The sequence below is a fragment of the Vespa crabro genome, chromosome 24 (assembly GCF_910589235.1).
Source record: "Vespa crabro chromosome 24, iyVesCrab1.2, whole genome shotgun sequence".
NCBI lineage: Eukaryota > Metazoa > Arthropoda > Insecta > Hymenoptera > Vespidae > Vespa > Vespa crabro.
The window spans coordinates 686,683-709,682 of NC_060978.1; the positions used below are offsets into that span (position 1 = coordinate 686,683).

Below are 23,000 nucleotides of genomic sequence, written 5' to 3' on the forward strand. Positions count from 1 at the left end.
GGATTAAGATAATTAAGCTGAACGGCGAGCTTGTTACTATATTTAAAAAAAAAAAAAAAGAAAAAAAAAAAACTTTCCCCTAATAATCTTATTAAATTGCTGTACGATTATTATCGTGCGAAGAACAAAATAATTTTATGGTATATCGACTTTGAACGTCTGCATCCGACATTGTTAACGATCAACACTTAGGATGAACGTTCTTGTGAAGAGGAAGTAATAGGTATGGGAAAGTAACTAGTAATGGATGGAAGAAGGGAACTTGGCCATTTCATTGTAAACCATCATTATCAGATACTTAACGTACGCGACAAGAATGGAAAGTAGACGACAAGATGTACTCGCACCTGCGTGCCCCATTAAAACGCACTGTTAAGTATCAACGAGGATCTTTATGACATGGAGGGCTAAACGCGTCCAACGCATCTCGTATAACATCTAGGTGGTATTATCATTTTCCATTTTTCCTCTCCACTTAATCCATTGGAAAGTCAAAAGACCAGTTGGGTTCTACGAACGATATAAATTTTACAATATGCTTATGTCTACTTGAAAATAAATAAAATACCATTAAGACTTTCGAATGGATAAAGAATGTTTTCAAAAGAAGAAATTACCACTCTACATAGTTAGTCACCATCACCTGAAAATCCACATAGAGAAAACTGTAAAAGAATTCCTCGTTAGACAAAACTTCTACACAAAGTACTAGGGCTAAATAAATCCGAATCTACCGGTCCAATCTTCTTTAGATCCAGGTTTCCCAAAGATAGACTCCAAGTCCGAACTTTGAAATCCTCTCTCGAGAAAGAAAAGGAAGAAAGAGAGTCATTTTCCTTGTTTCTGATTTCGAAAGGGAGATGGTAGTAATATAAAGAAAGGGGATGAGGTTGGCCGTGAGAAGAGAGCGGAAGGGTAGTTTCGAGTCGCGAAATAAGCCAGGAGGAGAGAAAGAGAGAAAGAGAGAGAGACAGAGAAAGAGAGAGTACCATATCGTTCGATAAGCGACGCTCTCTGCGGTGGGAAGGGGGGAAGAGGAGGAAGAGAAAGAGGTGGAGGAGGAGAAAGAAGAGGAGAAAGGGAAGGGGGTGGTTCGCTCCACCCCCGATTTCTCTACGACTGACTCGGTGGGTCCACGCGGCACAAAGGCCTAATTACCCATAAATTCGCTGATTTACGGCGGTCTAGAAATGTAAATATGAAATATGAAAATGAGGACGGCGGTAATAAAAGTGATGTACGGGGCTCCGTAGGGTCGTTCATGAAGGCGTCCATCATCGTGCTTGACGGGCTTCTTTGTCTGGTAGCGGCAGCCGAGAGCCATTTCGTTCTCTTCCCTCTCCCATATCTCTCTCTCTCTCTCTCTCTCTATCTTTTGCCTATCTATCTTTCTCTCTCTATCTCTTTTGCCCCACTCTCTCTCTCTCTCTCTCTCTCTCTCTCTCTCTCTCTATCTCTATCTCTATCTATCTATCTCTCCTCTCTCGTCTACTCGCATTTACCGCAACGAAAAGGACGTATTCGTGATTCGCACGCGAGTTCCATCCATTCATTCCTCCCTCCCTCCCACCCCCCTTAGCTCCATCACCCCCTCCACTCGTCACTCTTCTTCTTCGCGCGTAAAAAAGAAATCACTCTGTCTTGTTTTTCAATGCCGACGTTACCTCTGATTCATGGACCAGGCGACGCGTGCCGATTAGTCTTTTCGCTCCTTTTATCGTTAACTAGTTAAGTCGGAGAAGCTTATCGTGTTCTTAGCCTTTCTTCCCCTCGCTAGCGTGACTTATGTATTTATGCATGTATCTATATATATATACACATATAGGTGGTATATATATTTATAATATATATATATATATATATATATATATATATGCCTAGGTCTATCTATAAGTATATGTGTTTGTGTATGTATACTTATATTTAAAGCGTTGACAATGTAGATATATAAACTTTCTGCAAACTCGTTAACTTCGCCATCGACTTTTCGATTTTACTGATCGCTTTTGCTCGTAATAAAGCCAAAAAAGAGATATCTTGTTAGGTGGAACGAAAAGAACCTTCGATGATCGGACAAATCCTACTGGCTCGACATCCAGCATCATTTTGTCTCATTTTTAATAACGGAGAAACGCGTGAGAGAACACTTTGAGAAACGGCCGTGAGGGGACCTTAAATAAAATTATTTGCGATGTAACGTACGAAGCGAACTTAATCCAAGAGCGCTGCGGGTAACTTAAGTAAAAATTGGACATGTTTATCGCGATGGCCTTTTACCGAGAGCGCCTCTCGATCGCCGGGAGGCTTCGCGTTAACCGGATTAACCGGTTTTACGAATGATGCACGTCCGACGTGACAATAATAATTATTTGTAGTTCTCGGCATATATGACTCGTCGAATAGTACAAGCCTAATTAACGTTAGGTGCGGAAAACCCATCTAGATCGAACCGATTGAACGTTCGAGACAACTTTCATAAAAAGCTTAAAATCGAATAAGAGGCTAACAGTCAATCGACGACGAAAACATATCGATCGTACAAAAAAAGTTTTCCTCGACACTCGTCGAAATTCCAAAAAAAAAAAAAAAAAAAAAAAAAAAAAAAAAAAAAAAAAAAATTCACACTAGAACTGTCGAGTCCGCCGACCGAGTAGTAGAATACCGTATGATTGTCAATCAGTGGTGCAAATCGTGAAATTTTATCGGCGACCTGTTATATGGAGAAAAAAAGAAACAAAAAAAAAAGCAAAAAAGGCAAAACGAACAAAAAAAAAATAAAAAAGCAAAAAAAGAACACGCATGAAAAAAAAAAACGATTACACGCGATCGCTGCACAAAAAACTTTAGCAAACCATGGCGGTGTGTATTGAACAATTCGCGAAAATAAATGGCAAAGCGAGCGCAGCGATCTGTGCGCGATATTCGTTGGTCGTATAATTGGACATGAATTCGTTTCCGGCCCGATAAATCATCGTGACATCCAAAGCTGCGCATATCCAATGCACTGTATACTATCAGAAAAGATAGAACGCTCTATCGTTTTATCCGCTCATCGCTTTATTTGTGTTTAGAGCGGAAGATATAGTTTTAATACAGGTAGCTCCCGCTTTTCGTATTCCCGACTCTTTACGAGAATTTATTTGTTTCAAATGATATAATATATATAAAAATATATAAATAATAATAATATATATATATATATTTCTTCTTTATATATATATGAAAATGTTCAATGAATTACTTATGTATTACACGAGATAAATAAGAAAATCATTGTTCAGAACATTTTTGAAAAGATCATTTACTCTTCGAAACTTGCAGATTAAGAATTTCAATTCTTAGAAGTCCAAATAGGCGATAAATCCATTAAAAAAAAAAAAAAAAACAAGGAAATAGAGTCGAAGTTATGCGTCACCTAATCAATCGTCACATAGCCAGCCATTTGGTTACCTCGACGTGTCCCCTCTACTAAATGTCTAAAAATGCATCTTACCTGTGCTAAGTAAAACGGGGGTGGTGTGAATTTAGTAGATCTAAAAGAGCTTCGACGTGTAACAGCACCAAACTAAAAAGTCCAATTTAAGGCTCGTTGCGCACTATCGATCAGTCAACTGCGAGGAGATCGATGAAAGACCAAAAAAAAAAAAAAAAGAAAAAAAGCAGGCGATCAAACTTGGTGACTCGAATTTGTCAATATCGTAACTTATGGTCTCACGTTAGTGACGGATTTATGTACAACCAATGAAAACAGTCACCTTGGCAGACACCTTGAAGACTACCATTTGCCAGTGTCCAATCTTCAAGAAAAGTTGCTCGTAATACGAACGCCTGCATTTAATTAAATGTATTTCAGTGATCATGGCGACCAGAGAGTCGTCCGAGTTTTTACTGTTTACTACGAACAAGTACGTATTCGCTCGTATATTCCCTTGAATTTAGTGATCACCAGCGAACCGACCTGGTCACAGTGCACAACTCATTCCAACGTTTTTCATAATGATAAATAATTCGTTTCATTTTGTTAAATTATATAATAATCATCATTCATTATAAATCACCAAAGCAATTAAAATAAATTGAATTCTTACTTTGCTTAAGAAAAAAAAAAAAACAAAATCCAACTTCCCAATCAGATCCTTTGATCATTTATTATTATTATTATTATTATTATTATTATTATTATTATTATTGAATTAAAATAGCGCATAACGTAATTTTTAATTCTCCGATACATGTCTAAAGTTAATAAATAAACGCAACGTTGAAAATCTGAAGAAAGAATAAAATCACACGCGTTAACGAGATCTTAAATGTTCCTCCTTCGTGAACATCTAACGAAGAACTATCCAAGCCAATTGACTTGACTTGACTTGTATGAAAGGAAACGTACATGAGTAAGTAGGCCACGTTATTTACCTTGTTTTCAATGTTTTTCGTACAATTTTCGAGAACTGAATGGCCAACAACACCGTCACAAGGTTATCGAGAGAAAGTTAAATAGACTCGACTTACAATCAGATCAGAAACATTTCGTCTTAGTCCACGCTGTTAATTACATAGGTCGTTACAACGTTCACCAAGTGAATCCTATATGACAATCTTCGTATACAATCGCAGCTTCCACGTACAAAAATTATCAAAAATTATTTTCATACTTTACGATTAACGAAAAGACATTTAAACTATTTAATTCATCGTTTTAATAATAGAAAACAATTTCGCCGTAAGGTTAAGTATACTGGGGGGAGAAAAAAAAACAAAAAAAAAAAAAAAAATAGTACGAAAATCATCGACTGTTCGTCAACGATTGCATATTTTCAATGATCGTGAATAGATCTTCGATCATATCTAAATCCAAACACCAATGTCATTAAAACTTAAAGTCAATCGAAACTCTCAAAAATCTCAAGCATTGATCAAGGAATGAGAAAACTGGAATAACTTGATCGTCTGCATTATTATAGAATTCGCGAAAAAAAAAATTGAATTCTCGAGGCTAATTCTCTGGACTAAGATTCAAATCCGAACGAACGAACTTTTGAACCATTAACGATATTCTATCAAAAAGTCTTTAGGCTCACGAATCTATTTACGAATTATTTATTTAAATTATAAGTAATAAGAGTGCCTCATCTCTCCGAACTATTATGAAAAATTGAAATTTTTAATACTTACGTTTATTTTCATGTCTTCGCTTGAAAATCGTTGCATAATACGTATATCGAGCCATAGCAATTGATCTGATAATAAATAAAATATTAGAAATTAATTTCATTGTAATAATGAAATATTTAAATCGCAAAACTTAATGAATCATATTAAATGCAAAATAATATCTTTCGATATATATCGTACGTAAATTACCTTCTAACGGTTTCTAAGTTCTCGAAATATTACGTAACCTTCAAATATCACGTAATTAGATTATTATCTTTACTTCACATAATTTTACAATTTCTCTAAGGTTTTCCGATGAATGTATTGCTTAAGATTAATTCCTTGTTTCTTTTTTTCTTTTTTCTTTTTTTCTTTCCCTTTTCCCCGCATGACTTAACAATTATTAATTAATAGATAAAAAGTAAGACAAAATGACAAACTAACGAGAGAATTTGAAAGTTCCAACGTATTATAAAATTTCTACAATAAAACATTTGAATTACTACGCAAATCAAGCGAATACAAGGACGCCATCTATATGGGAATTATTATATAGTTTGACATCAGATTAAGTTAGTCAATTTGAATGATATTTTTCGATTTGATAATTTTAACTATATTCGTAGAATTAAAATAATTTATATTAATTTATAATGTTGGAAGTTACATTGAACGAGAGAAAAAAACAGTTGGTAGAATTAAACGATTTCAATAAAAATATCAATCAAGAAATCGCCAATATAACCTCTACTTTAGGATGGACAGTAGAGAGTATATCACAAGATGTATGTATGATAACGATTATTCTATTTTTCATTTATTTATAGGATATAAGTAATATAAATCGATCATTGTTTTTGTATAGAATAAAAATTTCTTAACGTGTCCCTACGATCCATCACATCGAATTACAGAAGAATGTCTCGATGCACATCTATCTGCCTGTCAATGGAAAGCGGAAGGTTATGGAAAATTTAACATTCCATTTCCAGAATCAGCTTTATCACCAAATGCTCCATCGAGTCTCCAATTGGGTTAGTATATAAAGTATTTCTAATTGTTTACAATATCGATTATCTGTCAATCAGAATGTAATTGTCTATTAATTAAAATTACTTGCGTATTATATGTTATAGACGAAGAATTACAGGATGAAATCTTACGACACGCAAAAGAACAAAATCCAGAGATGAAAACAGGTTGGTCTTAGATCAAGTAAACAAAGATCAATGCTTTTTTGTATCTTAAATCGTTTGATCTTTTCCAGAAGATTATGAATGTTATACTTGGCACGGACTCTATATATATCCTTTTTCATATCCTTTGCTGAATGTACATATATCGATATTAGATCATACTTTCCATTATTAAAATTTAATTAATATCAATTTGATTAATTATTCTTTATCTTGTATATAATAACATCGTTATACTTTTCAATTGATCACAGTTATCTTCTATATAATTTTTCTTGACACTTATACTAGGTTTGGGTCAACGATTAATTCCACATACATCTGACAGACTCACCTCAGATTTTACTAGCGATGAGAGGAAGGCACTGTACGAATATGTGATTGCTCATACTGTTAAACCTGATATAGGTCGTGATATTGCTGATATAAATAAACCGTAAGTTTTTTTAAAAAGGCAAAAAATATATAAACATTTTTATTTTATTACTCTATATTAAACTATTATGCATTTATCTTTTTAGAAAACCACAAGATAAAGATAACAAAGAAATGTCCCTTTTGGAAATGCTTGTACAAGAACGCAATTTGAAAAGGCGTAGAGCTAAGCACAGAGGTGTACACACTAATAAAAAATCTCATATAGAAATTCTTAGAGAAGTTATAAATCAACAAATGGAAATATATACAGAATATATTTCAGAACAAAAAGATCCTACTGCAACAAGAACCACATATAATTCTGAACAAGATTTAAATACATATTCAGAAAAACAGAAATTAATTGTAACTAATTGTTACGAAAAGCCATCAGCATCCTCTCACTTCTCACAGATTGAAAAAAATGGGCATCAACGTACAAATACAATATATGATCGACGACAAGAAAGTACAATAAATAAAAATTATTCTGAATCTATGCAATATAAGAAATATGAGAAACGTTTATCAGATACAAAGGAAAGATCAAAAAAGACTAAACGAAGTGAACATAGGCATAGATCTCGTTCTAGAGATTACAAGTCTCATAAAAAACATAAACATAAATCAAAAGATAGACACGTAAAGAAAAAACATAAATCTAGAAATCATGATAAATCATCACAAGAAAGAGGCCATTCAAAATACAGTGATATTAGAACAAAGGATTCATATTACACAAAAGGTCGATAGGTATTTATAATAATATACATCATGTAATTTATTTATAATAATTCGAAGTATATTTAAAAAAAAAAAAAAAAGTCTGTTATCCATTGGTGTAGAATATGAAATTACAATTCATTAAAATTATTATACAATACTCAGAAAATATTTCTAATTTTCTTTATACCTTTAAAAGATTATTCATAATGGTAAAAATTATGAATTGGATAATTAACAATGGCAAAGTTTGAATCTATAGAATAATATTCTTCATCCTTTGAGTGATATTTTGATTATGAATGATTACTAGTTTACAAGTTTACATTATCACTTCTATTTAATGTTTCACGTATTTATTTAGGACTTATAATTAATCCTACTTTTGTAACAGGATTTATATTATTATTTGTTGTTCCATCTAATACTACAGTTGTATTATTCATTTGACCTGAAGTTCAATTCCATTATATTCGTCCATATACAGTCTTTCATTTTTATAGTAATATATCTCACTGCATTCATATGTTATTAATAATTTTTTAACATCATAATAAGATAATCTCTCTCTTTGACCAATTTCAATGCCATTTATCTATATGACAATTGTTAATAGAAATATAAAAAAAAAAGAACAGTAAAGTGAAAAAAAAAATATATATATATATGTACCTTAGGTATTATTGTTGCTAAAGATTTACCTTTAGAAAAAGCTGTCATTGAATAATGCATTATACTATCATAATCATATGGCAAACCATAATCAGTTATTGTATTAACATCTAACAGTTCAAAATTATATTTACTTCCTGGGAATAGAAAAGAAATTAAATATATATATATACTTATCTAATAAAAATATCAGTTATTTTGTACTATTTACAATATCTATGAATTAAAAATCAATGTTGAAGTTATCGTAATCATAATTACCTGCTCTAATGTTTTCCCACAATATATAAATATATTGATCACGATCTGGTCTCATATGTTCATGATAAGCACCTAATGTATGTAACATTTCATGGAGAGCATGACCTATTATATCAAAACATAAATTTACATTTAAGTTTAGAACACTCGGTCCGCCAAATGAATTACGTCCTAAATCAGAATAACATCCACTTTTGTTTCCTACAATATTAACCCAACTTTCAACTGAATATTGTCCATTTTCATTCGGATAAATTTGCTGAAATTGAATACACGTTTTTTCCATTAGTATCGTCATTGCCTTTTGCAGAATAGATAATTGTTGTGGACTGTTTTCTGTAATAAAAAATAAATGTCATGAAAATTATGTCTATTAAATAAGACAAGAATGTTTTTAATTTATACAAGATTATAAATAAATAATAATAGATATATAGAAAAGTAATTTACCAATAGCTTTATCTATAGTATAATATACAATTCCATTTGGCCACAATAGCTCTTTGAATGATGTGATTGTTTTTCGAGTATTTGATATTTGAATATCTCCTTGATGATGCGTACCTTCCTCAGGATTGTCATATTTTGACCAAGTATCAACTTAGAAAATAATTAAAATTTATTTTATGATTTTATATAAATATATAAAATTATATATATATATATATATATATATATATATATATATATATAATTATTATTTTTATTTTTATATATATAAATATAATTTTATAAATATATATATATATAAAATTATTATTTTTATTTTTATATTTATAAATATGAAATATAAAAATAATAAAATATAATAATAATAATAAAAAATAAAATATAAAATTATATTTATATGAGCCATTTATTTTGAAAGTGGCCTAACTCCATTTGTCAATTTTTCCGATTGCTATAATTACATGTACAACATTATCTTATTTATCAATAAAGCATTTCACGTAGCTTATATTCCGAGCAAATACCATAATTCTTGACACATAAGTTTTAAGAGTTAGTTCAATAATTAAACCGTTTATTTTGAAAGTGGCCTAACTCCATTTATACTTAAATCAATGAATGAAAATGAAAATTTTAAAGTCCTGAATTTATTACCACGTCGAGGTAGACCAAGAAAGTTCAAAAATATTGTATTGACACCACTGTATAAAAATATCAGACAAATTACAACAGCAAAATTGAAGGACATAATTGACCTATTATGATATATACCACTGGAACATCATGATTTCTTCAAATACCTTTCACACACACAAAATCTAGATGAGTAGTAAATTGTTTTGTAATAAATTTATTTTTGTAATTTTGTACGTCATGTAGTTAAAGAATGTTTTGAATCGCATAAATTATGTTTTCGAAGTGTTTTAAAGATATGTAAAATAAATTGAGTATTGTTTTTTTCAATTTGAAGCATCTTAAATTATGTTGAATGGACTTGGGCACTTTCAAATTTTATAATGAATCTGATTGTTAATTTTGAAAGTGGCCTAACTCCATTCTTGATAAGAAAACGCATATTATTTACTTAATAATTGCCACTATTTTAATAGGAACTATAAATTTAACACCCTTAGATACACTTAAATAGTATAACTCATTAGTATCCTATACGTATATTTTTTATTCATTGAAACGCAAACCCTTAAATATCTCGATTTGATAAATGGAGTTAGGCCACTTTCAAAATAAACGGCTGATATATATAAAAATAAAAATAATAATTTTTATTTTACATATATAAATAAAAATTTTATAAATATATATATATATATATATATATATATATATATAAAATTATTATTATATATATATATATATATATATATATATATATATATATGTATTATATTTTTCATATTACTCACGTTTATAACTGATAGATGTTTGAGTCGTGTTTGATTTTAGACTTCGCCTTATCGTATTCCAACGATCATAACTTGCAAGTGTTTTTATGTTATTAGATAAGCAAATAATTGAAAAAATCACGGGAAGAAAAATAAAAGAAGAGAAAAAATTCCGCATATCGAAAAGTACCGCTCCGAATCGATCACCTCAAGTAACTTATTTGAATTTTACATCGTGACTATGTCTTTGAAATCGCACCTTCAATTCGAACGTACCGTAACAAAATTTACACGGTTTAATAACCATTTCATTTCATTTTATTATACTTTACGAACACTATAGTGTTCCATGTAAAAATATCATATTGATTCCCTATATTGAAATAAATTAATAATAATCCAAAATTCATACTCAATGAAAATTAATTTCATTTTAATATACAATATTACAATAAAAATATTCGATGTTATACTTAATATAATAACGATCACAATTGAACAATATCATTGGAATTATTGTGAAAAAAAAAAAAAAAGAAACGTATATTATAAATTAATGCGTGTGCCATTTTAAGAGGACGTGTGTTCATGTTGATTTGATTCTATGCTTAACTACCGATATGCCAATTTGCCAGTTCGATTTTATTCGCGGTACGTCGTTAAGTCGTATAAAACATCGTAATAAAGTTTCTTTATTAAAATTATAATCAAGAATTCGTCATGCATAAGAACGTGACAGTTAAATGTAATCACTGTATGAAATAAATATGTAAATAAAAACATATGGTTATCCACGCACGATTTTAACTTCTAAATAATAATATGAATTGGCTTGGATATTTGTAATATTGATAGAACTATTTCATATATATATATATAAAGTATTTATATATAGATATAAAGTATTTATTTCTTTTTTTTTTTTTTTTGCATTATATCACAAATTCGTATAAAATATATATATATATATATAAGTGTTTGTTACAGATAACATTATTTAAATAATTTCTTTGTTGCGTTCATTACAACTTAACATTAAAATATATTGCTATTAATTTTTAATTATTATTGCTTTTTTTTTCATTCTCAAAGAAACCAGGATTGAGGTAACAGAATTTATGAAAGCCTCTCATTTCAACCATTACTGTTTGACAATCACCTGAATATATCACTTCTTTCAGTCTCGAATCTACCTATAAAATAACATAATAAATTTTTGGTAATTTACTTATATTTAAATTACATAAATATGTATATATAATCATTTAAATATTTAATACTTACTAATGTTAATAAATCACATAGATGATATTTATAAGCATGATTCATAAATACATCACAAAATATTTGTATAAACCAACTACCAGTTATATTATTTCGAAAGGCAACATGTCCTGGTAGGGTAGCATATGCAACTAAGAAATCGGAATAATTTCTAGTTGGATTGTTTTTAAAAATGTCACTGGCACTGTTCATAACTGTATGATTGCCACATGAATCTGTTACATGTTTAGGTATATTTGTAATAGTTTGTCTTTTGTTACCTCTAAAAAAAATTCTCTCAGTAATATAATTTTATTTTTTAAATTATAAATTAATATTTAATAATCTTTTAAATAAAATATATTTATCGTTACATACCGACATAATTGAAAAATAAATACTTTTGGTTTTCCTGCTAAATAAGGACAAGCTTCTGATGTGAAACAATCTATGATATCTGAACAAAAGACTTTCGTACATTTATGTCCAGTATAATAATCTACACCTTCTATTTCTGTATAATTCTCTTCACCTTTTTTACCATGACTACTAATAATTACAAAGCACGAGTCAACATTTTGTAAATCTTTACGCTGTGAAAATGTTTTAACACGTTCTATAATACCCTGTAAAAGATTTTAATTTAGTTTAGTTTATATATTTTCATTTTAATTAAAGAAATTCATAACTTTATATATAATAAAATAAAACTTATGATCTCTATAAAAGCATAATTAGATAATAATGCTAAAATATATTATTTTAATATTATTGCATTATTTTTTATTATACTATCTCTTTCTCTCTCTCTCTCTCTCTCTCTCTCTTTCTTGTAATATTTTTAATTATTATTTATTAATATACCTTTCCTGTCAAATTGCAATGCGTTTCAACAGAAAATCCCATATCCTTAAACAATTTTTCAAGATTCTCTTTATCATGTATTGCTGATTTTCTAGGTTTCTGTACATTAGGATCATAATCAATATTAGTAATTATTAAAACCAATCCACGAGGATTACTTCTCATTTGATAAGTTTCAATGAGACTGCCAATTGGACCACTTGAAAATTCTTCAGCTTTTCTCACTTTAATTTGTAAAGGTTCCACAGCATCCCTTATTTGAGAAAAATAATTGTCACTTATTTCTTCATTTTCATTATTAAAAATAACTGTCTGTTTATCCAAGATTTCTGCCAATTCTTCATGATCAGTCTGTTGTAAACTTAAAAGCAGATTTTGAAATGCAAAAGGTCCTCTAGTTTTAATCGTTAACAAAATACTTTTGATAGTTTCTTCCTTCTCAAAGTTCTTCTGTAAATTATCAATAAATTATAACAATAAATGTTAACTTTTAATTAAATGTCTTTAATAATTTTTGTTCCTTTGTTTGTTTTATTTTTCTTAAATGGTTAAAAAAAAAAAAAAAAAAAAAAAAAAAAAAAATAATTTAATAAACTAATATATCAATGAATTAATTGAAAATATTTACTTTCCACGTTGATATATTAATATCGTCAATGTTAAAAATCTCATTTTCTAATAACTTAGGCCATAACTTCATTATGTTTATTTTAGGTACTATGATATCACAATATAAATCAATCCTTTTACGATGTTCTTGATTCATTGTAAAATATATATTCTAAAATCATTGAATATTTAATATTACATTTAAAAAAATAGAAGAAAAAAATTGCTAATTATTATTATTTATCCTATATAAACGAATAGAATGGTAATATATTATACAAAGAAATGACGTTCTTGAAAACCCTTAAACTATCACTGATACAAAAGCATGACTCATTCACGGTAGGTTTCATATCGATGTATTACTGCGCCGTCTAGGTTTCTATGAACCGAGTTAAAATTTGTTGTTAAGCTTTTGTATTAAAACATGTCAGAACTTGTCAAAATTACATACATATATATATATATATATACATACATACATACATAATCACATCTAACACACACACACAGAGACGTGCATATATACATATATATATACACAGATTTAATATATTTGTATTATTAATATAAAATTTTACATTGTTAGATACAAAAAAACAAAAGACTGATATGCGCACAACGTCATGCGCATGTCGTGCATTTTTATTTCAATATTTATCGTCATTTATTTATTATCGAGTAAAATAAGTATAATATCTACGAAGCATATCTCATTCAATGGATTTAACTGATTATTTTCAAGATGATAAACATTTAAAAGATTTTTTATTTTATTACATTTTATATTTTTATAATTTCAAATAGATTCTTAAATATCTACATTAATATATTATTAATGTTCTAATATATTATAAAAATTTTAATCATATTCTCGAAACTTTAGTGCCATAATATATTAAACTATTGGTAACGTGTATCATATAGAAACCAATAGAAATTAAAGAGGATAATAATCGTGGACAAAAATTTAATATACACTATGTTTTTATTATCCTGTTGGAGTATTTCGTCTTACTTTTTTTTATACTACATGGAAAATAAGTTTGGTTATTTATACATATATATATATATATATATGTATATTTCTTTTTGTATCGATTTTGACTAACCAATTATTCGATAGATATTACACGCTATTGGAGAATCGTTGAGAGAACGGAAGTAAGAAGATAAAAGTGGTCCAGATTTAAGTTTATCCCATTTAATATTTGATTCACGTCGTACAGATTCAAAATTTATTTTTTATTTTAACTAACATTAAAATATAAGTATTACAAATCTTTATTATAATATTTCTATAGATATTTGTAGATCAAAATCTTTATTAAATTTGACAAATTTATCCTTAGTCTGGATAAATAAATGTGGAAATCATCGATAGTAAATGCTTCAGATCATATATTTCCTGGTTTAGCATATCATGATCGTAAGAAAGAATTTTATGACATAGGTATAATATATTTTTACATATATTTTTTTTTAACGTTATTCTTTTACAATAATTTATTTAAAATATTTATTTCGATACATTAATATTATTATAAAATGATTGATTTAAATAGAAATAATTTATATGATCTTTACAATAGAATATTTAATTTATTTAATAATTATTACTAGCTCATTTATTTAATATTTATTTTACAGGTAATCAAATACAATCTAGTTTACCGTTACAAATGGCTTTATACTTTAATGTGTGGCTTTTGCCAATTTGGTTTTTTATAAGTATAATAAGTTTGGACTCTAAGGTAAATATATTTGGAAAATTTAATAAAAACATTATTTTAATGTAGATTATATTTTATATTACAGTATTTACAGTTAACGGATGTGTACAAATTTATAACAGTTGCGTTATTCTTACTTATTTCGGTATTAGAATGTACGAGATTATACCTAGGATATCTTGGTAATTTAGCTGAAAAGGTAATATCATTTTGGATAGATAATAAAAATAAAAAAGAAAATATATAATAATTATTTTGTTATATTAGATTCCAGAACTAGCAAGCTTTTGGCTTATATCCACATTAATACAATTTCCATTAGAATTATTTCTTCTTCTTGATAATAGAACTATGCTTAAGTTTAGCGAACAAATTGTTAATAGTTTAATGATATTTTTTCTTAGTATAGAAATAATTTCAGGGACTATAGCATTAAAGAATTCAGCCAATCATCATGCTAAAAGATTTTATATAGCTCAATTATATGGAATAGAGGATAGGTTAAATTAAAAATAATAATTTAATATTCAATTCAATTAATATTTATATTCATTTTATCGCTTGATAAAATTTAAATAAAATTTTTTACAAGATAATTTTATATTGCAAGTTACAGCATATCATGCATATTTATACATATCGATATATTAATTGGAGATCAGTAATATAGATTAATAATTTTAGTTAAATAGTATTTTAGATATTCACAGTAATTTTGATCAAAACATATAAATAAACATTTGAAACATATTTTCATGTTGACTATATATATATATATATATATATATGTGTGTGTAAATAATTGTCATATTTAAAGATTTTTTTCAAGTTCATACTTTTTATAAAATATTTGTAGATTTTCAATATTTAATCTAAGATTTTTTGTATATATTTCCATATCACGTAAAATGATTTCATCCGTAAAGTCTTTTCCATCTACAATTGTTTGTAAAAGCTGTTTACGAGAAGGTACCGTACGTGACAGCAACTATTAAAATAATTATAAAATATTAGATTGATAATTATAAAATTAAAATTACTTCATTCTTAAATGTATATAGTATACAATTACAAAGCAAACTAAATACACATAATGCTTACACCAAAAAGCTGCTGTAACATCCAACCGTGATATGGTTCTAAAGATATTTTATATGCTTCCTTTAAAAATGCTACTAGATCATCTGTTGCCTTACCGGCATTATGATCTTCAATAAGTTTTTCAAAAAATAATAGAATCATGTATAAGCTTCTAAAACAAAATTTATACATTTATAAAGCATAAAAAAGAAGCTATTAAATTATAATCATTAAACAAATTTATATATATATATATATATACCTTTTTAACCACATCAAAGCATCAGTAGCAATTATAGTTTCACCTTTTTCTTTTTCCAATAGTATCATATCCTGTAAAGTTTTGTGTTTTTCTTTGTCTATAGAATATTTATTATTTAATTTCTAAAATATAAAATCTCTTTATAGATTTATATCATTCAAATAGATTCATATATCTAAATAATATATATTTTATTAACCTCTATGTTACCTTCCATATCATGTTTAACTGGTGCAAATAATTTTCCAAATTTTTCTGAAATATTAAATATATAATTTTCAAATGTCATCAAAGAAAATTAATTTCTATATTTATATTACATTAACGAAATGTCATTTTATCAATTTTTAAACATAGTAATTATTTACCAACTATTACTACAACACCACGAGAAGCATGTAAAAAATTTTCCGTAGATATTTTATCATCGACAATGTCCGGAAAATATATTGCATTTATACACAATATTTTTGGAACTGTTTCCTCCGATGGTAATGCCATGATATGGTTAAAATTAACGTCAAATACTATTACGATAATCAACAACACACGTTGCTAGGTTATGGTAGGTTATATATTTTACATGTAAGGTTATATATAATACCAGTTTCAACAATAAAAAAATGTTTTACATAACGAAAAACAAATACGAACAATCAGATAGCTGTATTTTACAATTAATTTTATAACGGATATTTCTTGAAAGGCAATAAAATTGCGAATAAAAGTGAATTGAGCAACGTCCAGAATGAGAGTAAAAAATTTTTCCACAAAAAAAAAAAAGAAAAAAAAAAGAAAAAAAAAAGAAAAAAAGAAAAATGAGTATTCTCATTCTTTGATAACAATCTCATTTTTTTACTTTTATTAGGTTTAAAAAATTCAAGTTTCTTAATAGAAACTCTTTATGATCAAAATCTTTCATTTGATTAACACATTATTATTCTATTTTATCAATTTGAATGGAATAATGATGATTCTTCTTAAATCGTTCTATCTAGTCTGATTGAAAATATATCTATATTACGATAGAAGTAATAATAATTATATATGAAAGGGAATAAGTGTCATGATTAATAATATAGGAACATAATATTTTTTTTTTAATATTAATTCTCCAAAGCACAGGCTTAATATCTAGATATAATTAAATATAATTTTTCTTACATTATTTTTGAAGCGTTTAAATAATAAAATTTTCTTTTTTCTTTCTTTCTTTCTTTTTTTGTTTGTTTATTTGTTTGTTTGTTTGTTTGTTTGTTTGTATTCTTACTGACTAGCTTAATGCTTTATCGATAAATGGGGTTTCTTGCCTAAAATATTTCGTAAATATTTTCTCATCTCTTTAATCAAATGATTGATGCTCCTTTTTTTTTTAAATCTGCCGAAGTCCGCGTTACAATATTGTCATCTGTATAACTGTCATACCCGATTAATCTATATTATTAAAATAATTTAAGGAATAATATTATACATATACATACGTAACAATATACAACTATTGTATATTTTTTCGTAATGTTAAAAGATTATACGCTGTTACTACATTTTAGCGCATACGTACTTACTTTTTCGCATTATGAACGACGTTTCATTACTATATTGTTACAGGTTTTACATTTGCATTACCGCGAACTTACGTGCCTTTCTTTTTTTTAATTTTTGTGCACGGCATGTGTGTAATATATCATGATAGTCTGAGAAAAGTGATAATTGCTTTTCTTCTCTTTCCTTTTCTTTTTTCTTTCTTTTTTTTTTTTTCTTTTTTCTTTTCTACTTTTCTTTTTTACACACTCCAGGCAAAGTGAACGAATGAAACGAAGTTCTTTCAGGTATCGTATATATTTTGCTTACTAAAAAAAAAAAAGAAAAAAAAAAAACCACGGAGATAAGATGTATCGCACGTGAACGAGATCTATGCCCTGTTGATCGACTAGAAATGGAATTTTATTTCGATGGTATAAAATCCCTGTTGTCTAATAATTTACGATTAGAAATGTTCGTGATCATGTTTATTACAGGTATTTTTTCCTTCATTTTCTTTTATTTCCTTTTTTTTTGATTTTTGTTTTTTTTTTTCTTCTTTATATTGAATTATAGAAGCACATTTTTTTTTCGAAGTATCGGTATATTTTTCGAAATTAAATAATTATTTAGATTCCTAAATTTTAGCACTTTTTCGCCAATTAACCGACACCCCTTCTAATATAAGAACGATATATTTTCAGGTATCGCGTTTAATACACGATTAGAGAATATCCTCGAAAGCGATGAAAATGATGAAAGTGTAAGATGGCAGTACGATATTATGTTTAACATGAATCGAAGACTTTTGTGCTTTAAAAAAGAACTTATATTATTCAAAAAAGAGAGAAAAAGAGAGAGAGAGAGAGCGAGAGTACAAGTGTTCGAGTAAAGTACGTATTAGATTATTAGAATAATAAGATGTCTAATAGCCGCGAACAAAACCTGCTTGAACTACGAAGCATTTTTCGCCGCGGTTACCGCATTGTTGGGACCGACCGGCGGTTCAAAATGAATTCTAGGTATGTTAAAGAATTTTTTGTTCATTCTCTTTGGCTGGTAAGGCAAGGAAAAATGGTTCGGTCGGTCGTAACGATTCCAACGACCTTCAGAAGGCAGTTGGAAGCTCATGTTTGAGTATGTTCCCCGTGGAATCCTCAGCGACTAAAGTTAAAGCTGCCAGGCAGTGAGGTGGAGGTGGTGGTACCAATGCTTCTAAAGGTGGCCGAGTACCAGGAAATTGACGAGAACCAACGACCATACCACCGGAAGTTTCTCTAAGTTCGATCACTCTAACACCATATCGAGAACGTGCCACGTTCCTGCGAAATCAATAAAATAGAGAATAATTTAGATGATAGAAAATTTTTAATAGAAACATAGATATTTTACGATTTTAATTATACCTTTTACCATCGTATTCTATGTCATTATGACGTCTGTTGGAATGATTATCAGCTTCAGTGTTGAACCATCGATGATAAGCGAGCAACGCGGCACAAGAAGGTCCCCAGAAAGTTCTATCCGGTTGGGAGGGTAGTTCGGCCGCGTTTAAAGTCTTAGAGAAAGACCTGTTAAGTTCGGGACTAGCAGGAGCGGATAGTCTGCCAGGAAGCTGTCTCGCATTCGCCGATGGTGATGGCCTGGATGTCTCAGATAAAAGTCGTCCTCTCCGGGGGCTAGACAATACCGGTTCTTGTACTGTAACTGTGACGCTGAGAGGTCTACTGAGAGCAACAGTCGTATGTTGTGGATCTCTCCTGATGGGATTACGATTGAAATCGATTCCAGCCGCTCCAACAAAGACCCTGTCGACGTAATCAAAACCACGTCCCATAATACCTTCCCTCGTGTGTCCAAGATCGAACGTGTGCCCGAGCTCATGTAAAACCGATCCAAGAGTAGTCGCTAAACAGCCACCATGGGTACCTCGATAATTGCTGTCGTCCATCAGTTGTTCGGTGTCAACGACCGTGGTGTCTAAAAATCGGGGCAGTACTTGAGCCATGCAGGTAGGCCACGTATGCAAGCAAGCTGAGCCGAAAAGAGCTAAACCACCGCCACCCAAAGCAGCATGACCTTGCGTTCTCGCTAAGGTATCTTCGTGAGTACGGGGACTCGGCGCACCGCGATACCTCGTGCAAGATAAGAAAGCTAGATATTTCCGGTCCTTCGATGCTAACGGACCGGTCATCAATTCGCGTGCGATCAATTCCCATAATTCTCGTTGTGACATAGCTCGTGCTCTGTCGACGTGAAGCATACTGTGCATCACCAAGCACTCTGGACCGTCCAGATCGCGTTCCAATTGAAACGTCTTCTTTCCGTGTCCAGCTTCCCTCAATTTTTCCGCTGTTAGAGTTTGCAAGAGTCTAGCACCCAAACCTATTCTGGTTGCCGCGCTTTCCGGTGATCTATCCTCTCTTCGTGGTCCTTGGAAATAGCCATCGTGTCCCGCGCATACCACATATACCGGTGTCACTCGTAGCCTAGTTGTTCTCGGTTCATGCAAAAGAGTTAATCGTCGTTTGTGTCCTCCGGCCTCGAGTTCCAGCTTATTGGATCCGCGCGTAAGATCAACTAACGCGCGAAATTCGCCCCCGACCACTGGCCATTCCGATGTCACATTTTTTTGAGCCCTAACCGTGATATAATTACACGCCAATGGTGTCCGACCGCGTATAAGGGCCAAACTATAGGTCAGAGTCTCTCCGTCTATCAGATTACATACAGTGATGCCTTCCGGGTTGCCATTTGTCGCGAATCCTCGCTGACGGTGATGATTATCCGTCAGCGTCGCATCCGCAAGCACCTATGAGAAGATTTTTGTTACTATTTTTTCTTTTTTTCTTTCTTTCTTTCTTTTTTTTTTTTTCTTTTATCTCTTCTCTCAGCAACAAATTTTAAACGCAAAACAACAGTTTTATCATCAGCATTAGTATCGTTAATGATACAAGTGTATTAATCTATTCTATTTTCGTAATAATTGTTAATTAACTTTAGAATTTATTGGATTTTAAACGTCGGATAAATTGCATTTAATTTCGTGGGTGTGTTTGCCTTCGTGCGCAGGACTCTGCAGAAAAGAATGCGACCCTGAGTATAGATCTCGCTTTCGTTTTTGGTGGAAGGGCAAGGACATGAGTCAGCGCGGAAAACAACGCTGTCGCATTTTTAAAGAGTAAGAAAATTACTTTAGATAATTTAGTACCGTTAAACGTTTGATTTTAATGTTCTTACCGTTCTTACAGGGATTTGAAAACTTTTCCGAGTTCGTGTTAGAAAGTTAATAGTTTCGTTTGAAATCGACGGGACTACTTGCGCCGTTATCTGCTCGCGTTACATGCGAATAAACTATTGCGATAATCTTTCAAATAAGATGACGTAGAAAGATGAAGTTCATCATTGCAGAATGTCACGAAACATCGTTCAACGTTTGCACATATATGTATTACCGTGGAACTCTCCCGCTCTCCTAATCGAATTAGAATGCAAGAGTTAGGGAAAACAGATCGATACTTGGATTCTCGTGACTACGATTATTTCACAACACAGTTACTTCTTTTTTTCTTTCTGTCTTTTTTTTCTTTTTCTTTTTTTTTTTTTTTTTCTTTTTTTACAAAGGAAACAACATTTCCATTACGATCTTTTTAAGCGTCCATCAAGATGTCGTACCATTTTGTTTTTCTTTCTTTTTTATCTTTTCATTTCAAATAAAACGATGAAAATAGATAATCCATGTAAGAAAATGTATGCAATGCTGGAAACGTGCCATCCGTTCAGGTCGTTATAAAATACTTCTTTTTTTTATTGCGCACTTTCACGCGAACCGCATGACTCGAGAAAAGAATCTCTCATTCGGCGTCACGTACAATTTTAAAATTAAAAAAAAAAAAAAAAAAAAAAAATAAAAAAAAGAAGAAAAAAAGAGCGAGCGTCTCGATGGATTAGGACCGCGAGGTGCTGCTACCTTGCGGCGAAATAATGAGCCGCTTCGACGTTGAACACACGTCAGAAGGTTTTCCTCTCTATTCACTCTTCCGGTCGTTAACGACGCAACGCGTGAAGTGTCAAACGGAAGAGCACGTTGCTTCGAGAGTTCGTTTAGGCGCGTAGTACTGTGGTCACACGGTGCTCTTTCCTTGACCCAGATTTTCCGTCCACGAAGGCGCCCATTTCTATGAGAAAAATCGCGGCAAACTAGCGTACTCGATTATTTCAAAGTCGTACGGAAAATAAGTGGATGGGGGTTAAGGGGGGAGGGGAGGAGGAATGAAGTAAGAGTAGTAGGAGTCGCAGCAGTCAGTAGTAGTAGTAGTAGTAGTAGTAGTAGTAGTAGTAGTAGTAAGAGGAGGAAGAAGAGGAGGAGGAGAAGGAAGAAATAACGAAAATTAGCCGTGAGTTTTCAAATCCGCACTCATACACGTCATTTCCCCGCGCGATCGAAAGTCCATAATTTTTTTTACTCGTCCAACTTATACATGAAGAGAGAGAGAGAGAGAGAAAGAGAGAGAGAGAGAGAGAAAGAGAGAGAGAGAGAGAGAGAGAGTGATAGAGAGTATACGAATAGAACATAACATCGTCGGGTGCTCCTCGAAACATTGAAAATTAATCGGGCAAAAGAAACAAAAAAAAAAAGAAAAAAAAAAAGAAAAGAAAATGAACATTTACGAAGAAAATATGATTATTTAAAGACATTTGAAAATGTACTTTCTTTCCCCTTTGTCTTCCTTGATTCACTTTGAAAATAACGTCGATTGACTTACCATTTTGTACACGTAACGAGACGATAGGTGGACTTGCGGCGATAAGGAGCGGAGGATTCAGCCGGCTCCGGACATGCGGAGAGAGAGACTGTGGCGCCGAGGCGTAGAAAGACGGCGGGCGCCGGTACTACGGCGTCGCTGCAGCGGCGCATGCAGTCGCGCACCCGCACTCGCGCCAGCCACCCTCTTTAATACAGGCCTATTAAGCGACTACCACTACCACCACTACCACTACCATCATCATTATCATCATCATCATCATCATCATCATCATCATCATCATCATCATCATCGCTATCACCATTACAATCAACCGTCTTCGATCACCCCATGCAAAAACTTTATCGTAGTGCGTCTACGCCTTATAGACGTTACCGCGTGTTCTACCCCCTATGTAAACACCTGACAATTGTCGATGTCTACTGGGGTAGAAGGGTAGGTGTGGGTGAGTCTAGGGAAAAAAGCCGGAATCCGCGTAAGAATTTATCTTTACCCTTCTGCCAAAATGTTCTATCATTTTATTTTTCTTGCCTATAGCTCTTGATTCGAGTGTGCTCATGAGGAAACCTTGTAGGTATTGAAACTTGGCTGAGAGAATAGCGATCTATATATATATATATATA

General features: G+C 30.7%; 6 protein-coding genes and 1 long non-coding RNA gene across 10 annotated transcripts in view; 3 read left to right on the plus strand and 4 right to left on the minus strand.

Annotated features, from left to right (window-relative positions):
• Positions 1–5,696: 5,696 nt before the first annotated feature.
• On the plus strand, positions 5,697–7,653 carry LOC124432225 (U11/U12 small nuclear ribonucleoprotein 48 kDa protein-like). Its single transcript, XM_046980947.1, has 5 exons — positions 5,697–5,942; positions 6,023–6,191; positions 6,294–6,356; positions 6,645–6,789; positions 6,875–7,653. Exons 1-5 carry the CDS (start codon positions 5,811–5,813, stop codon positions 7,521–7,523), a joined length of 1,158 nt encoding a protein of 385 aa, XP_046836903.1. The 5' UTR covers positions 5,697–5,810; the 3' UTR covers positions 7,524–7,653.
• A 151-nt stretch (positions 7,654–7,804) lies between these two features.
• LOC124432226 (astacin-like metalloprotease toxin 5) lies at positions 7,805–11,154 on the minus strand. Of its 2 annotated transcripts, none has more exons than XM_046980949.1 (5): positions 10,301–11,154; positions 8,877–9,026; positions 8,427–8,762; positions 8,166–8,302; positions 7,805–8,088 (listed from the first exon to the last, which is right to left on the minus strand). In XM_046980949.1, the coding sequence occupies exons 1-5, from the start codon at positions 10,455–10,457 to the stop codon at positions 7,936–7,938; spliced, it is 933 nt and encodes a 310-aa protein (XP_046836905.1). In that variant the 5' UTR covers positions 10,458–11,154; the 3' UTR covers positions 7,805–7,935. The 2 variants fall into 2 exon arrangements, with proteins under 2 accessions (XP_046836905.1, XP_046836906.1); XM_046980950.1 differs by having other exon boundaries at positions 7,926–8,088; positions 8,195–8,302.
• A 92-nt stretch (positions 11,155–11,246) lies between these two features.
• Positions 11,247–13,405, minus strand: LOC124432161 (caspase-3-like). The gene is made up of 5 exons (XM_046980803.1): positions 13,035–13,405; positions 12,407–12,856; positions 11,921–12,168; positions 11,564–11,825; positions 11,247–11,472 (listed from the first exon to the last, which is right to left on the minus strand). The coding sequence occupies exons 1-5, from the start codon at positions 13,170–13,172 to the stop codon at positions 11,338–11,340; spliced, it is 1,233 nt and encodes a 410-aa protein (XP_046836759.1). The 5' UTR covers positions 13,173–13,405; the 3' UTR covers positions 11,247–11,337.
• Positions 13,406–14,059: 654 nt separating this feature from the next.
• On the plus strand, positions 14,060–15,311 carry LOC124432338 (transmembrane protein 17B-like). Its single transcript, XM_046981246.1, has 5 exons — positions 14,060–14,179; positions 14,320–14,468; positions 14,666–14,769; positions 14,834–14,947; positions 15,016–15,311. The coding sequence occupies exons 2-5, from the start codon at positions 14,381–14,383 to the stop codon at positions 15,256–15,258; spliced, it is 549 nt and encodes a 182-aa protein (XP_046837202.1). The 5' UTR covers positions 14,060–14,179; positions 14,320–14,380; the 3' UTR covers positions 15,259–15,311.
• Positions 15,312–15,545: 234 nt separating this feature from the next.
• LOC124432337 (pleckstrin homology domain-containing family A member 8) lies at positions 15,546–16,835 on the minus strand. Of its 2 annotated transcripts, none has more exons than XM_046981245.1 (5): positions 16,459–16,835; positions 16,290–16,345; positions 16,091–16,212; positions 15,850–15,997; positions 15,546–15,736 (listed from the first exon to the last, which is right to left on the minus strand). In XM_046981245.1, the coding sequence occupies exons 1-5, from the start codon at positions 16,589–16,591 to the stop codon at positions 15,560–15,562; spliced, it is 636 nt and encodes a 211-aa protein (XP_046837201.1). In that variant the 5' UTR covers positions 16,592–16,835; the 3' UTR covers positions 15,546–15,559. The 2 variants fall into 2 exon arrangements, with proteins under 2 accessions (XP_046837201.1, XP_046837200.1); XM_046981244.1 differs by having other exon boundaries at positions 15,850–16,000; positions 16,459–16,829.
• Positions 16,836–17,169: 334 nt separating this feature from the next.
• Positions 17,170–22,901, minus strand: LOC124432335 (putative zinc metalloproteinase YIL108W). Of its 2 annotated transcripts, none has more exons than XM_046981240.1 (3): positions 22,378–22,901; positions 19,018–20,423; positions 17,170–18,933 (listed from the first exon to the last, which is right to left on the minus strand). In XM_046981240.1, the coding sequence occupies exons 1-3, from the start codon at positions 22,378–22,380 to the stop codon at positions 18,720–18,722; spliced, it is 1,623 nt and encodes a 540-aa protein (XP_046837196.1). In that variant the 5' UTR covers positions 22,381–22,901; the 3' UTR covers positions 17,170–18,719. The 2 variants fall into 2 exon arrangements, with proteins under 2 accessions (XP_046837196.1, XP_046837198.1); XM_046981242.1 differs by lacking the exon at positions 22,378–22,901 and adding an exon at positions 21,287–21,537.
• Positions 21,672–23,000, plus strand: part of LOC124432339 — a 29,621-nt gene continuing 28,292 nt past the window's right edge. Inside the window, exons 1-2 of the long non-coding RNA XR_006944231.1 lie at positions 21,672–22,008; positions 22,405–22,501. This is a non-coding gene — a long non-coding RNA (uncharacterized LOC124432339). The remainder of the gene's footprint in view (positions 22,009–22,404; positions 22,502–23,000) is intronic.